At 35.9% G+C, this 14840-nt stretch overlaps 1 protein-coding gene across 1 annotated transcript in view; it reads right to left on the bottom strand.

The window, feature by feature from the left end:
- RYR2 (ryanodine receptor 2) overlaps positions 1 to 14840 on the bottom strand; it is a 423949-nt gene that overhangs the window by 236443 nt on the left and 172666 nt on the right. The window contains exons 9-10 of the mRNA XM_083827634.1: positions 2902 to 3001; positions 374 to 470 (exon numbers count right to left, since the gene is read on the bottom strand). Of these exons, the coding sequence (XP_083683760.1) occupies positions 374 to 470; positions 2902 to 3001 (197 nt within the window). The remainder of the gene's footprint in view (positions 1 to 373; positions 471 to 2901; positions 3002 to 14840) is intronic.

The raw sequence follows: 14840 nt of genomic DNA, 5'->3' as shown, positions 1-14840 counted from the left end.
AGGCACTTGTTCTCCTAAATTTGATTTTAAGCTAAGAAGCAAGAAAAAAAAAAAAAAAAACTTGAAATGTTCATTTCAAATGTTCAGTGTTCAGCACCTACACACACAGCTGAGTACATTTTGTTTCATGCTGCTGGACCAAGTCCACTTCCAATTGATACTACTGTTTTACATCTGGAGAGACTTAATTAGTACAAAAAAAAATCACTAATCACAACACCAAGACATTCATGTCCAAAGTTCATCTCAAAAACATTCCTTCATATGAGCAATACATCTTGTAAGAATATCCTTCCAAAATTTATACTATCAGTGACATTCAATATTGAATCAGTAATACCTATTTTTATTCTATTCTAGACTGGAAGCTTACCTTCTTTGTTCTTCTCCATGTTCACCTGAAGGGACTGTCAAGCATTCATCCATGTGACCATGCAACAACCTCAGAACATCCCCTCCTATCAGATATCCTGGAATGAAGATAGAAAAATAAAGTGAATCAGGTTGGGTTTTTGGTTTTTTTTTTTGTTTTGTTTTGTTTTTCTGTTCAAATTTCTTTTAAAAGAGGGTCACAGGAAGGGGAAGACGTCCCATGCCCTGGGGAGCCAAGCGAGAAGAGTTCCAAGTCAGCAAGTTGGAAACAGCAGATCAGGAGATCAGCAGATCAGGATTACAAGTTCATGCAAGTCAGAAAAAGACTGATCCAACTGAAACTACAAAGCACTTCCCTCCCAGAATATAACACACAAAGTGGGAGACACTTCTCTTCCATTTCACCAACTCATTTTTGGCTTTTATTTAAGCTAAGGATTCCAATTTATATACTAACAATACATGGATGCGTTTATTTATTAATTATAAAATTCTTTTTGGTGTCTTTTGAACTGTTCTGTGAGAAAAAACTCAAAACTCTGCTTGACTTAAGATTTCCAACATACAAACACTTTTTATTTGGAATCCAAAGAAATAACTCCTTTACAGACTCCACCACCACTGCACATGCAAATTTAAAGCCAAACACTTGTCTCTCCAGCATACAGGGACAGATACAAATTCCTTGGATTTAGTATTGTAACAAAAACATTTTAAAATATTATTGGAATAATATTTGGAAGCTATTTCTATATTAACAAGCTGTAGGTAAGTAATCTATGCAGTAAGACACATCTGTTCAGGAAAATGCTGTTGAATGCCCAACATTCATACTATATACATTTCACAGGTTTATTTTGATGCTACTATATACTCAGGAAATCTTTTTTAGGATATTTTTTTTTAAATCTTTGAAATCAGTTTCGGATTAGTACTTATGTGGCTAACTTTAGTATTGCATTCTTCAACTTTGAGATGTTCTGCCTGAGTAGCTATTTTGTTTTTCTTTTGTTTTGTCCCCCTCACTTATATCACAGAACAAAATTAGCAAAATTACTTGATCTGACTCTAAGGCTCTTTTTGCCTTAGTTAACTGACTTCTGTGTGAAACAGTTTTTGCTGAAATGTACATAAAAAAATCTTTTTCTTTTATCTACCTCCCCTCAACATCCTAATTCATTTTATGGACTATTTATCCACTACTTTCACTTTAAAGTAATTTCACTTAACTGAAATGGTTCACAAGTCCTGCAAAGACAAATGTGTTTTCCTCTCTGTGAAAATACATAGAAGAGTAAAAGCCTAAACACTTATTTTTAATGGGAAGTTTTGATTAAGAGAAGGTATTATAGCACTTGTTGATCTGTTACGCTTATCTTTTCTTTACGAGGATGGCCAGATAGTAACAATTTATTTTCCTCTTTATTTTCTTCTTCCCCCATTTTGATGTCATTTTCTCTAGTTTGGTTAGTTTTACTGAAGCGTGTAGAATATGGTCATACACACTAAGTGTCATATTCACACTCCCTTCACAAGACACATTCTTCTTTCCATCCCCTTGCAAACGGACTGTTTTCCCATACCATGTGACCCTCAACAACGTTTTTTTACTTCAGCATCTAGTTTTCAGCATTTTGTTAGTTACTCCCAGTTCTCCTTTTCCTAAGCACTACCTCAGTGCACATCCTTTGTTTTCCTCTCTGTCCCCATATTGAGTTCTTGTCTTTACTTTCTCAGATACATCATGCCAATTTATTGACCACCTACTATCTCCCAACTTCAGATCCAAACTTTCCGTATTCTGATCTCTTTCTGTATTCTTTCTCTATACCTCCTCCCTTCTGGAGGGCCACCAGTGAGACTGTGCTTGAAAAAGACTGTGCCTGACAACAGAGCAAAGAGCACAAACCTAGCCTGGACACAGCAATCCTAAACTGTAAACGCTCAGAAATCTCTGCTCAGCTCAAATCCTTGGGGTAAATGGGGGAATTTATCCAATAGGTTTTCTCAGGTTCTTTGTTGTTTTTAACATGACCTCAGTTTCTTTAAGATTCATCATTTGGCTAGACTTTGTAGCTCGGCAAGAGGTAACATGCTGATGCAAAAAGACCTTCAGTCATATACAAATAATCAGAGTTATTCAACACACGAGAATTTTATCATACCAAACAGCATTTTTTTTTATTCAATCTTAGGAAATTGTACCCAAGATTGCATAAATCTGAATAATCTGAAATAATAATTTAAACCAGGATCAAAAGACGTCTGTTTTTAAATGGTTTAAATATTAACATAACTTTAGTAAAATCAGATTTGAGTTAGCTATTCAGCACTTAGAAACAACGATGTAGGAAACCATCAATATGTCTTTCAGCATAATTCTCCCTCTCTGTTTTCAGAACATTTGTTTATAAATATTCAATCTAACAAATAAAAATAAGGGCAATCCCACTCCCATACTTCAGTCATACTTGGCAGCTGTTTCATTTACCATCAATCTTTCAATAATTAAAGTTGAGTCAATCTTACCTTGGGCAAATTCACTTCCTGAACTGATTGGTGCTACACTCCAGAGTGTTTGCTGGAAGGCTGCATCAACATGTAAGCTACCATTGCCGTAGGAGAGATGCTAAAAACAGGAAAGAGGGAGTCTTTTATTTGGGGTTAATTAAAAATCTCATTGCAATATGCAACAATAATATCATTTTTCCTCTTTGTTCTTTCATACCTAAATTGTTCCTTTTGTAAAAGCAATCACAAAGTCAGACCTGCGTACTCCTCAGCAGACAGTGGATATAAAACTAGAATACTAATACAGCATATTTGCCTCAAAGAAACATAGAGATGACACAGAATGGTCAAATCTTTGGGGTCTTAGACAATTGCAAGCATTCTGAAGAACTGATCATTAAATGCTGCAGGGATCTTACACTGGTGTTCTTCTGTATACAATGAGATTTTCCAGGGTTTGAATACTGGGATGTGACATCAATCTATATTTTGGGTGTAACTCAACACCTAATTATTTCTTGGCCACTGGCTTCCTAAAGATGTCATCAGATCACAGAAATCAAGTAATCAAGTCATTGACTTTGTAAGGCACATGTGGGAGTTTCCAAAATATATTTTTTCCTTGCACAAAGTTTTCATGATACAAGCAAATCCATAAAATATCTTTACCTGAAAGATTTATTTACTGCCTATGAATGCAACAGGTGCTCTGCTTTTACTATGTTACTGCCAGAATGGCACTTCTTTCTGGTGAGTATCTCAAATGGGTGAGTGTCTCAGATGCTTTCTCTTCTCAGAATTCTTTTTTTGTTTTGTTTTGTCATTGTTTTTGTGCATTTTCCAGCTTGTGCAATGACATTTTTGTTTCAGAAATTTTAATCTCAAGGCATATTATGCATCACATCCATGCAAAAACCTTTGTCCCACAGGTAGTTCTATCGACATACCATAAGTACAAAACACGATATAATAAAGATTATAGGATTTTAAAATTCTAGAACTACATGTTATAAATCAGCAGCTGCTTTGTAGTATACCATTTATCCTACCAGGTTATAACTTTTCAAGTGCAGTAATATTTAGACATATCAAAAAAGTTACTGGATAGTAACTGGGCTTATATAGTAGTATTAATCTCTACTTCTGAATGTTGTGAACAACATTCACACCTTTGGGGTAAAATCATTAACACCACAGATGACAAAAATGGCAATGGATGTTAGAAAGAGGTAGATTCCCAGCAACATGTATAGAGTCCTTCTGTTTTCCTGGCCGCATGTATTCTAGCTGCATTGTGGTACAGGAAATAGCGCATCAGCTTACTTAGGTGGCTCCCATAACAGTTAGTGACATACAAAAGTCATTTTTTTTCTACAGCACCAGTGTCATTCACCACATGTCATAGAGGATATTCAGTGAATGAACAACCACTTTCACACTATGGCAAATACATAACTTAGTCAATGGCAGACCGGGCTGTAAGATTACAAACCCCACTACATCTCAAGGCCCATTCCTGCCCCCATGGCCTTATTTTTATTGTTGGGTTTCCTCTAACTGAGATCACTGCACAGATTCCAATTAGGGATAGAATAATTCAGCCAGAAAAACCAAGCAGGGAATTTACTTTTTGTGGAAAACAGATCGTTCAGGGCAGGCAAAAGAGGAAGAGAATAACCACCCTGTCATTTAGATGCCATCAACAGCAGTTCTTGGAACTGTGTGTTTTGTACATGTTAATGAACTTATTTTTACACACAGAGGTATCTATTGAATTAGCGTTCCATTTTATAGATAGAACATGGAACAAAAATTGATTGCTAACATCTCTCTTCAGAACACCTATTGTTTTACCAGTTCTTTAGACTCCGGTTGCAACTCTGATTATAACCCAGATGTCTCAAGTTGAGCCACCAGAGAATCATATCTATTAAAAGTTTTGAATAAATGACTTAATTGAACACATGACTACAGAGTGGAGATTATATATCTGCAGTCCTCTTCTTTCTCTCACATCCCTACATTTCCAGCTGAATCCTTCAATTTACAAATGAAGGCATGAAAAGATTCCATAATCTATAATGTTCTAAATTATTTCTCTGTATATCATTTGCAGCAAACAATAAAATGAAACTTTGACACCCCAGAGAATGTAGTTTCTCAATGGATAATCAAGTATTCAACTAGGCAAAAGGGGAGATGAGAGGAGAAGGGAGGGGACCAGAGGGGAGGAGAGAAGCAATCTTAATCCTGGTATTGCCTAAATTTTCGGTGCTGGGATTTCACTATCCCAATGTTGTTTTAAAGAAATCTGCTGCCTGACTAATTTATTTGGAGCTTATCTGCTTGGTTTTGTACTTTCGGCAGAATAAAACCATCAAAATGAAACATGAATTCTGTAACACTACATTCATGACATGGACATGACACTCAAACTGACATTGAGCAGCCTCTGTACCTAGCAGCAGCTTGCTATTATCCATGAAGACTGTGTAGGGCATGTCTTTCAGTTACGAAGGAACATTTGCAATGCAGAAATACCTGGGGTTTGGTCATCCTGCTATTTATTCTAACCCTGTGATAGGTCTTAATTCGTTATAGAGAGATTCTTCAGCCTCCTGTCTCACCCCAATATTATTCTTTCTGCTCTGGTGTCCAAGCTTAACCAAAAAGCTAGATTTGCCTACCCTGCTGATAAAATAATAATCACCTAAAATAGCATTTAATCATGTTTTCTAAGCATGTTTCAGAATTAAATTACAGTATTTTATGAATACAAGTAAACACTACAGTCTAGATGCAGTTTTCAAGGATAAACTCCAAGACTAAAATCTCCCAAAGTACCATAGGTTTTCCAACAGAACTGACCGTCATGCTGTAAACGCTATATTACTCTGCAGAAAAGTAACACAGTCACATCTCTGTTCTCAAGTTCTCAAGAACACTGAATATTCAAGCTCACTAAAGAACTAAGGAATCAGAAGGTTATTTCCACAAGAACCCTTCAGTAGTGATTGTAGCAGCATAGCTGCATTTACAATAGCTGCAGATAATTAGATGATGCATTCTACATTTCACAATCAGTCTCCACCAAAGGCATGCACAGATGCCACAGATAAAGATGCAGATTGTATTTTGGAAAGAGACAGTGTTTCAATGTATACAGTTACTTTACCCCAGAAAGAATATATATATATATACATATTTATATAAATATATATATATGGCTCTAGAGAGAGAGAGAGCACCTAGTGTTTCTGCTCTGCAAAACGTGCACATGTAAGAAGAGAAAAACAAAGACAGCAAAGCTTTTGCTTCAGGCTTCATCTTAACTATTATGTGTCAATACTGACATCTCACCTAGCAGTATTGATTTCTATCTGTACTTTACATTATGATGTCTCTGACTTCATTATCAGCCTCTTCTAAATGAGATAATAACAAAAGTAATAATAAAGAAAGCTGTTTTTCTGGCACAATCTGAGAACTAAGCACAGGGCAGAGCACTTCCCAGAATGCCTAACTACTGCACACAACTGCACCAAAAACCATACTGCTTCAAAAGAGTTAGTAACAGCTGGTGCAGAGATGGAGGCTGCTTGCATGCAGTCACAGATATGATCCAATTCAGTCTATTTCTTTTCTGTACTCAGAGGCTCTGACAGCCCTTGTTGTTCTCTCTTTCTCTCTGGCTTAAAGTGACCTCAATGATCAGGACAGAGAATCAGTGTCATGCCATTTAGGCACCTATCCTCAATGGCCCAAGAACCTCTGAGGTGCTCCGGGTCTTGAACAGACACCATTCCCATAGTAGGTACACAAACAGTAATGCAGGCAGAGTGAGGGCGAGCACTTCATAGGTATCTCTATTTTTCTTTAGTCAGCCTGAGATCAGGCAAAGCAAAACAGAAAGACATCCACACCAGGGATATTTATATCTTGGGAAAGAAGTAAAAAAGTGCATAGCTGTATCTGTAACAAAACAAACAAAAAAAAACAAGAAGGGAAAAGAAAAAAAATTATACCCTCTTTTTGTTAGAAAAGGAAAAACGTGTTGCTTCAAACAAAAATAAAGAAGGATTAGCAAGCTTCAGCAGAAATCAAAAGGTTAAAATGATGCACTCTCTAGAACCTAAAGCATGTTATCTTCCTACTTATTAGGTATCTTTTCTATTAAAATTTATTACCTGAGTCAGTGATGGAAAAATATTACATATGTAACTCTGAGTATTATACTAATGCTGTCAAAATAAATTAGATCATTCAGTCACGTGAAAGAGTGTTCTTGGAAAGAACTACAAGCAATTAAACAACATCTGTGTAAAATATTCATGCCATTAGTTTTTTGTGTTTATGTCTAACAGAGACAAGACACATTTATTGAAACATTTATGAACACTTTTTAAAGTTTGAACAAATATAGGTAAAATTACACTGCAGAAAAGAAATGGTTATCTAAATTTTGAGTCAAAGGAGGCAGACCACAGGAAATTTAAGATGGATTTAAAGCTCTAAAAAAATCCTGTTTTCTTTGCATTTCTCTGGAGTGTTTTAAACAGTTGGCTGACAAATCTGCAAGCAGAGAGAACTTTTCCTTTGATATAGAAAAAATTGCCAGCACTATATCAACACTTTCCAGCCTCTCCACTCAGCATAAAGGTACCATCAAAAGAGGGAGAGGAGCAGCTAAAGCACACAGATACACAGAAATTTCCATTACAAATCAGCCACCACGTATCATCTAATCCACTATCACATGGCTGACAGCGGGCAATTCCAGATGCGTGGCAGGAAAGCGTAAGAATCTCGCAGAGGATAGATGAGAGTAGTCTGCATTCCCCCTCTTTATATTACTTCTCCTTCTGAGCTATCACCATTAAAAGTCTGAAGTACATCAGCTACTATGCTTCCAAATTATTATCATTTATTATGATTAGACACAAGTGTTTTAATTAACAAAACATGAATTTTGCAGAAGCAATCATCAAAAGTTAGGAAATATCAAAGTAGCCTATCAAAACTGAATGGCTTCCGGTGTATGCATCGTATTACAGTCTTCAATGACTTGATCCTGTGTTATTTTTTTTCCCCACAAGTGTTGCCTCATTGTATATACAGGATAAAGGGGATCACTTCATGAACAGCTGCTGAATGTTTTGTTTTCTCCTCCATCTTCAGTCTGCAGCCTCATGCTTTTTTTAGTATAGTCAATTCTTCAAAGCTTTGAAAAGAGGATTATTAATTTCCTCGTAGGCATTTCTCTTGCTACCATCAATTACAGCATTTCACAAAATGCAACAAATATTAACGAAATCATTTTCTCAAAACCCCAAAGGAGTAGCATGATACTATTATTTTCCAGTGAGGAGTAGACACACACATAGTGTGTGTAGACACACACACTAAGAAGTTTTCATTAACCGAGGATGCCCCGAGTAGAGATCACAAAAACAGTTTATTCCCATTGTAAGCTGCGTTATATGTAGTCTTAATGTTTAAGGCACAGCCTCCATTCACCCGAGTCGCAGATGTCAAGACTGACAAACTTCATGACTTCAACCTCAAGAAGAAGGAGGAGACCCCAGAGCCCCAGCTGAGGTAACCAGCTGGTACGGAAAAAAGATTCAGTGACCACTTGAAAGCAAGCCTGATATAAAAGATAATCTGCTCAGCAAATTCCACAGCAAAGTGTGATAGAGAATCTGAAGCTCCAGGAAAATGTTTAACTAAGGATCGTAATGCCCACCCTCCACCTGAAATTACCACCTTGACATTTCATCTTCAAAGTTACTTTGTTCGACAGCCTCTCTGCTACTCAGCCCTGACACAGCCTTTGAACTTCTATCATCAGCACTGAAACAGCATTCCACAGAAAGTTAATGGGGGTGTATATTTAAGAGATTTCATAACATGAAATCTAACGCTAATATGCATTGTATTTTTTGCATTTTCTAACACCTACAATTTTCTGAAAGTTGAAAGTTTTTATGGTATACTTTGTACATAATTTTACTACTTTTAAAAAAAAAAGAAAAGAAAAAAAACAGGTACAGTAGGCGGCATTACACTGACACCCACATGAATGAAATGTAGAGAACAGACCCTTAAAAGTACTTGTTAGGTTCATGCCACCCAAACTCAAAGAGAATCACCAGCAGGAGTGGGTTGCCTGCATTACCATGGGTGGCAGCTATGCTGTAATACTGTAAAACAGTGGGTTTCCTAAATCATCTCTGAAGGCAGATATCTAGCTTAATTGTTCCAAGTCTCTCCCACTCTTTTCCTCTACAATTTTTTGTCCCAATCCCATATATCTCACTTAGACAATGCAGGTACAGCCTACTTTACCACCCATAATTAATATTTCCTTCTGCTTCAATAAGTTTTCCTCAGACCTACGAAGCCTCAGCCTGACCTTTTGACTTTTTTCATGCTCAGCCTTCTGCTTCTTACATCAGCCAGCATCAGAAACTCACTACAACTCCTATCTCTCAATTTCTCTCTCACCTTTCAGCCCCAGATGTTCCTGTCTGGATCTTTGTCCAGCCATTGGACTCTCCCCAACCACCCCAGTGCTTCTCTGCAGATCTCTCATGTTGCTCTTTATTCCCAGTCCCACTCCTCTGGTTCTTCTGACAATTCTCCCTGACAAAATGGCGCAGGTTTTCTGCCCCAGATTTCTAATATGGTTTTAACCAACAGGTGCCCAGTCCTCTCTTTTCACCAGCTTCTTTGTCCCAGGTGCCACGTTAGTCCCTTTCTGCTTGCCTTCCTTCAGCTGCACATCTCTTCAGCCAGTCACCAAGTCCTGACCATTTTCCCTCCTAATCACTTCAGTTCCAGGCTCTTGCCCCTGCTACATCACCTGGCTTTTGCTCCTTCTACATTCTCATAGCTTCCTCCTCCATGCTTCTTAAACGGCAGCAGATCCCTGGCAGCACATGAAACATCGTGTTCTCAGCTGTCAGTACAGTGCCTGACTTCATCCCTGCCTTGACCACCCATTACAAGCTAGTTTCACTACTGCTGGGATGTATTTAATTATTTGCTGTGGATGGTGTTTAAACTGTTCCTTAACACAGAGCAGCTGCAAGAGATCTGGATTATGCAGAATAGGCAAAGTCATCAGACTTTTAGCTACTGAAAAAATCAACTGCAGCACTTCAGAATGTTTCTTCATTAAGTGGTGTGGGGAGGTGGTTGTCTTTTTTTTCTTTTCACTCATCACAAACTGCATCTGTGATATCAAGACCACCCTTTCTAATCTGCTGCTCAACATTTTCATGAAAATTTGATGAATTTTTTTAATGAGGTGATTATTTTTTCTTCCAAGTCTTCAGGCTTAGTGACTTCTGACCTCTTCTGGATGAACCAAAAAAAAAATCTCAGATTGATACAAAAAGAAGAAATTGATGCTACTCTTTCTACTAAGTGAATTTTGACATTATAAGCACTTGATTATAAGTACTTGGAAGTAGCATTTTGTAAGGCAGAACTGCCTGACAACCTTAATAATAGGGAAGATCTACCAGCCTCCTTAATAACATTTCAAATTGTATAAAGACTCAGTGTGAACTGCATTACAATCAGTTTAACAGAGCAGCTCAACAGTAACTTTATTCCATTAATTTCAGGTTTGTTTATGCAGATTCAAATTATTTGAAAAAATCTATTTTATAACTAGAAGTAAACGATGTAATTGTGCACTCACACATAACAAAGCAAAGTCCAACTAATGAGTTTCATTCTCTTAGAGAAATAAAGAAATGACTGGAGGTGCGGGGGGCAGAAGCTACACACTGCTGTGTTCCCTAGTCCCATTGCACCAACAAATTGTTCAGGTATTTCCTTGTGAGAAGGAGCTATCCCAAGTCTCTGGTAATAAATAAAAGAATTAAAACTAAGAGCTACAAGAGTATGTGGAGGGAGTGCTTTTCCAACACTCAGGAAGCTGTCTACCTGCCCAGGACAGATGACAGACATCAGCACCACCTTTCAAGTCATTTGTTCTAATTTAGAAGATACAATTTTGAATGAGAACTTCATCATCAGTAAACCGCGACAAAGATATTTGAGGAAAAGCTTCCACTTCAAAGGAAATAAGAGTATTAGTTTCCAGTGTTAAAAAATAATAAATTAAAAAAAAAAAAGTTCATATAAGTTAAAGAGATGTAAGTCTCAAGTCTTTTTCATTATAATGTAAGCTCGCTTAATGCAGCTGCAGATCAGCGTGAGTCAGGACAGCAACTACATACATAGTACAGTGCAGAAATAGTGGCCTCATACTGAAACCTCTGCATTGCAAATTCAAAGTTTAATTTTTTTTCTCCTCTCCTGAGTTCTCAGCTTGAATAACACTGACCTCATTGCTACTAATTTTCATTTTGATCTTCATTACGCATTTTGTACTTCATTTTCATGTCTAAGGAATTTTTCGTGAACGATGTTTAAAAGAGTAAAAGTACTGTCATCCAGAGGCTTTATGAATTTGACAGAAATTATAATTAATTGAATTTCTAAACTATTTTAAATCAGCAATTTTGAAAGCTATCGTGGTATGTAATTAACAGTAGGCATAGGCAAACCTCAGTGCATCAGTACACACTAAATGTCTGAGACAGGAAAAGCTGCTGGAAATAAAAGAAACAGAGCAACTCTGTCTTTAACTTAAATGGTGGCAGTATTTATAGCAGAACATCTCTCTGCTCCACTCTAAGAAGGCTGAGCAGAGCCAAGTTTTCCTCTCCGAAGGATCTGGCAACAGCACAGCTCACATATTACATAATGCCACAAGCACTTACATAAGTGCCTTTCCTCAGAAATGTTACACAGTAAAATGAGCATCTAAAGTCCCATTGTATAAGCAGGGATAATGAGAATGAGAGTAACGGAGCGACTTGCCCAGGAACATTATTGTGAGTTAACAAACAGCCAACATCCGCATCTCCAGACTTTTAGTTTACTATTTTAACACTAGTCTTCCTATTAGTTTCACAGTTGTTCACTGGAATAAAAGGACAACTCTTCAGAACAAAAAGAATAAATAAATAAACTCAGTTGTCTCAAAGGCTTTTTTTGTGGGAAGGGAAACTGAAGGAAAGTCTTGACGTTTTCCCAATACTTAAGTGGTGGTTGCCAGTGAGATTAGGTCTAAACACTAAACTGCTGACCACACCAAGACCATGAAGTTGCAAAGTCAATAGAAGAAAAAAAAAGTAATTCAGCTACAATCAGACAACTAGAAGATTAGGCTAAGAAGCTGATATAGTTCTGCTGCTCCCCCTGTATTATACACATTAAATTAAGTTCTGACTACATTTTGAAAAATACTATTTTCATGCCCTGTTAATTAAATCTATTCATGTTATTTTCACGTGCACATCCTTGCACCGAGATTATTAACCTCTTTGTTTTAATTTGAAGGTAGCAGTTGAAGTTGCTTGAAAACAGAGAGAAATATTGGAATATAAAAAGGTGACATTATAATCCTATTCCTAGTAGCACTGTGATATACGAGGTTTGATATAAAACCTACCTTTTCCTAAGTTTTTAACTGTAAGCACAAAATGTATATAAATGTAACCCTCAGCATCCTGCCATACTTCACTGTCTGTCAAGGGTTTTATCTGAGCAACTCCTCAAACTTAGAAAAATTGCTTCTTAATTGGATTCAGTAGAGCCTACTTGGTCTCACTGTCAAGGTCGATTCATAAAAATAACTTATCTCCCCACAGTCCGAGCTATTGTGAAAGGTATCAGTTGCTACATTCCTTTAAATGTTACAGAAAATAAGGGCTATACCACGGCACTGCACTCTGAATAAAAATACTGTGATTACTTTGTAAAAGACTTTGTTGTTGTTGTTTCCACACATTTTTATGGCATTTCAAGTGGACATTGTAGAAAAGAGAATCTTGGTGTATATATGTTGTGCCAGGGAGTCAGTTTTCTTTACAATTTGATACAGATTAAGTGTGACTTTATTGGAATGGGTTACATTTTTCTGAACTACATGCCCAAAATACTAAGTTTTATGTTTGGTTGTTTTTTTGTGTGTATTCCAATAAAATAATAATGCTGAAGCAAGATTTTTAGGAAACAGCATTGGAGCTACATTGGAGCTATCCAATGTCACAGGAAAGAAAATAAAAAATTAAAAAAAAAAAAGGAAAGAAAAAAATGAAAAATAAAAGGACTACAAGGCTATCATGACAAGCCATTGAACCAGTATCTCAGCTCACAACTATTACAGTTGAGAACTGAGAACTGTAGATCTAAGGTACATCCTCTGAAGGTATTCTGTAAAAAAACTAATGGATCAATTTTAATAGTTTAAGACGGAGAGACAGTTTTCATGAAAAGTATTCACTCACTGGTAACTGGGTATTTCAGTCTTTATCAACTTTTTGAATTTTCATGTAAGTATCGTTGCTTTATTTACAGTGCTAATATAATTACTGAGTAGGTAGTAAAAACACAAATATTTTGATGATTGTGAAGGTGTGTATTTCATCAGCTCTTAATATAGCCTGGAAACACATCAATTTATAAAAATGCGGGGGTGAGTGCCTGTAAGAGCAAAATTAATTTTGCTCAGTCCTTCCTCTTTCTTACTATCAAATCAGAACTAAATAATTGGAATAGGCTTAATAACTATTCATTAAAATCTTGCTCTAAACCATTTTAAGACTGTAATACAGAGATTAAAATATCAAGATATTGATATTCTATATATCTATGATATATATCATAGATCTGTCTAGTTTCTATCTACAGAGAAAATATAATTTGAGTGTGTTGGTATTTTGCATAGAAGATGCACTATACGCATTAACACCATGGGAGTCATTAAAATTTACTATGTTGAAGGAAATCAGTCTCTGCAGTCAGCATCGTGTCTCCATGTATAAATGTACATATGACAGCCTTGAGAATTAACAGCTGAGACACATACTCTAATTAATAAGATAATAAGGCTGAGCTGATTTACTAATTAGAGGGTTGAGAATATCAGTTCAGGCATATACCTACACAGAGAAATTATTTAGAGCAAAATTAAACTCCAGCAACTGAATTCAGCAATTCAATAAATTTCAAAGAAATTTAATCTCTTTAAATAAAAAAATTTACATTAATTAACTTTCTCATTAATTTTGTACACAGAAAGTTACTTTTCCAGTAATTCTAATTGCAATTCTCATAAAAGTAGTTATTAAAAATTATTTTAAAATATAAAGATGATCTGAAAGTTCTCACAATTTCCACTCACAAAAATGACTCACTAAATGAGTTACAGTGCTTCTGAGCTATAATTATATTAAATTAAATCCTCATTTTCTATGTCTTTCCAAAGAAGGGAAAACATTTTTAATTTTATCAAAAAGAGAAAACAATTTCACAACATAAAAATTAAGAGAAGACTATAGAATAAACTTTATTGCTATAGGCAGGGCTGAAACAGTTCTCTTGACAAAGTTAAAAACACTTTATCTTAAAAGATATTTTTTTTCAGTTGTAGCTGCATTTGCTGAATCACTGGGACTGATTTTTACAGAAACTTCCAGCAGACTGGCATTCTTCCTATTTTTATCTTATTTTGTTGTGGTTTTGTTTGTTTATTTATTTGTTTTCAGATAGAATAGTTCACACATTTGCAACCCCAGGAATACACCAAAAAGAAATCATTTTAAAGTGGTGAAGAGTTTCATTAGAGAACAATTGGTAGATGCTTTGATGAGTAAGAAGTAGTTATTTAAACCAGTGATAAAAAGCAGCTGCCCCTTGAAGTTTTTTAATACTTTAGCTACATTTAATTATTAATTCAAGTAATAATTTAAGTAGTTTAATTATATTTAAATATAATTAATTATGATGTGTCAGTAACAGTATATATTTTACTATTCATAATCCTAAGGAAAAAATGGACCTTTTAATGACCATAAAATACTATATTCTTG

This window comes from Anser anser (genome assembly GCF_964211835.1).
Source record: "Anser anser genome assembly, chromosome: 3".
Taxonomy (NCBI): Eukaryota; Metazoa; Chordata; class Aves; order Anseriformes; family Anatidae; genus Anser; species Anser anser.
Note: the sequence above shows the minus strand (reverse complement) of the source record. Positions and strands in the feature narration are given on the sequence as shown.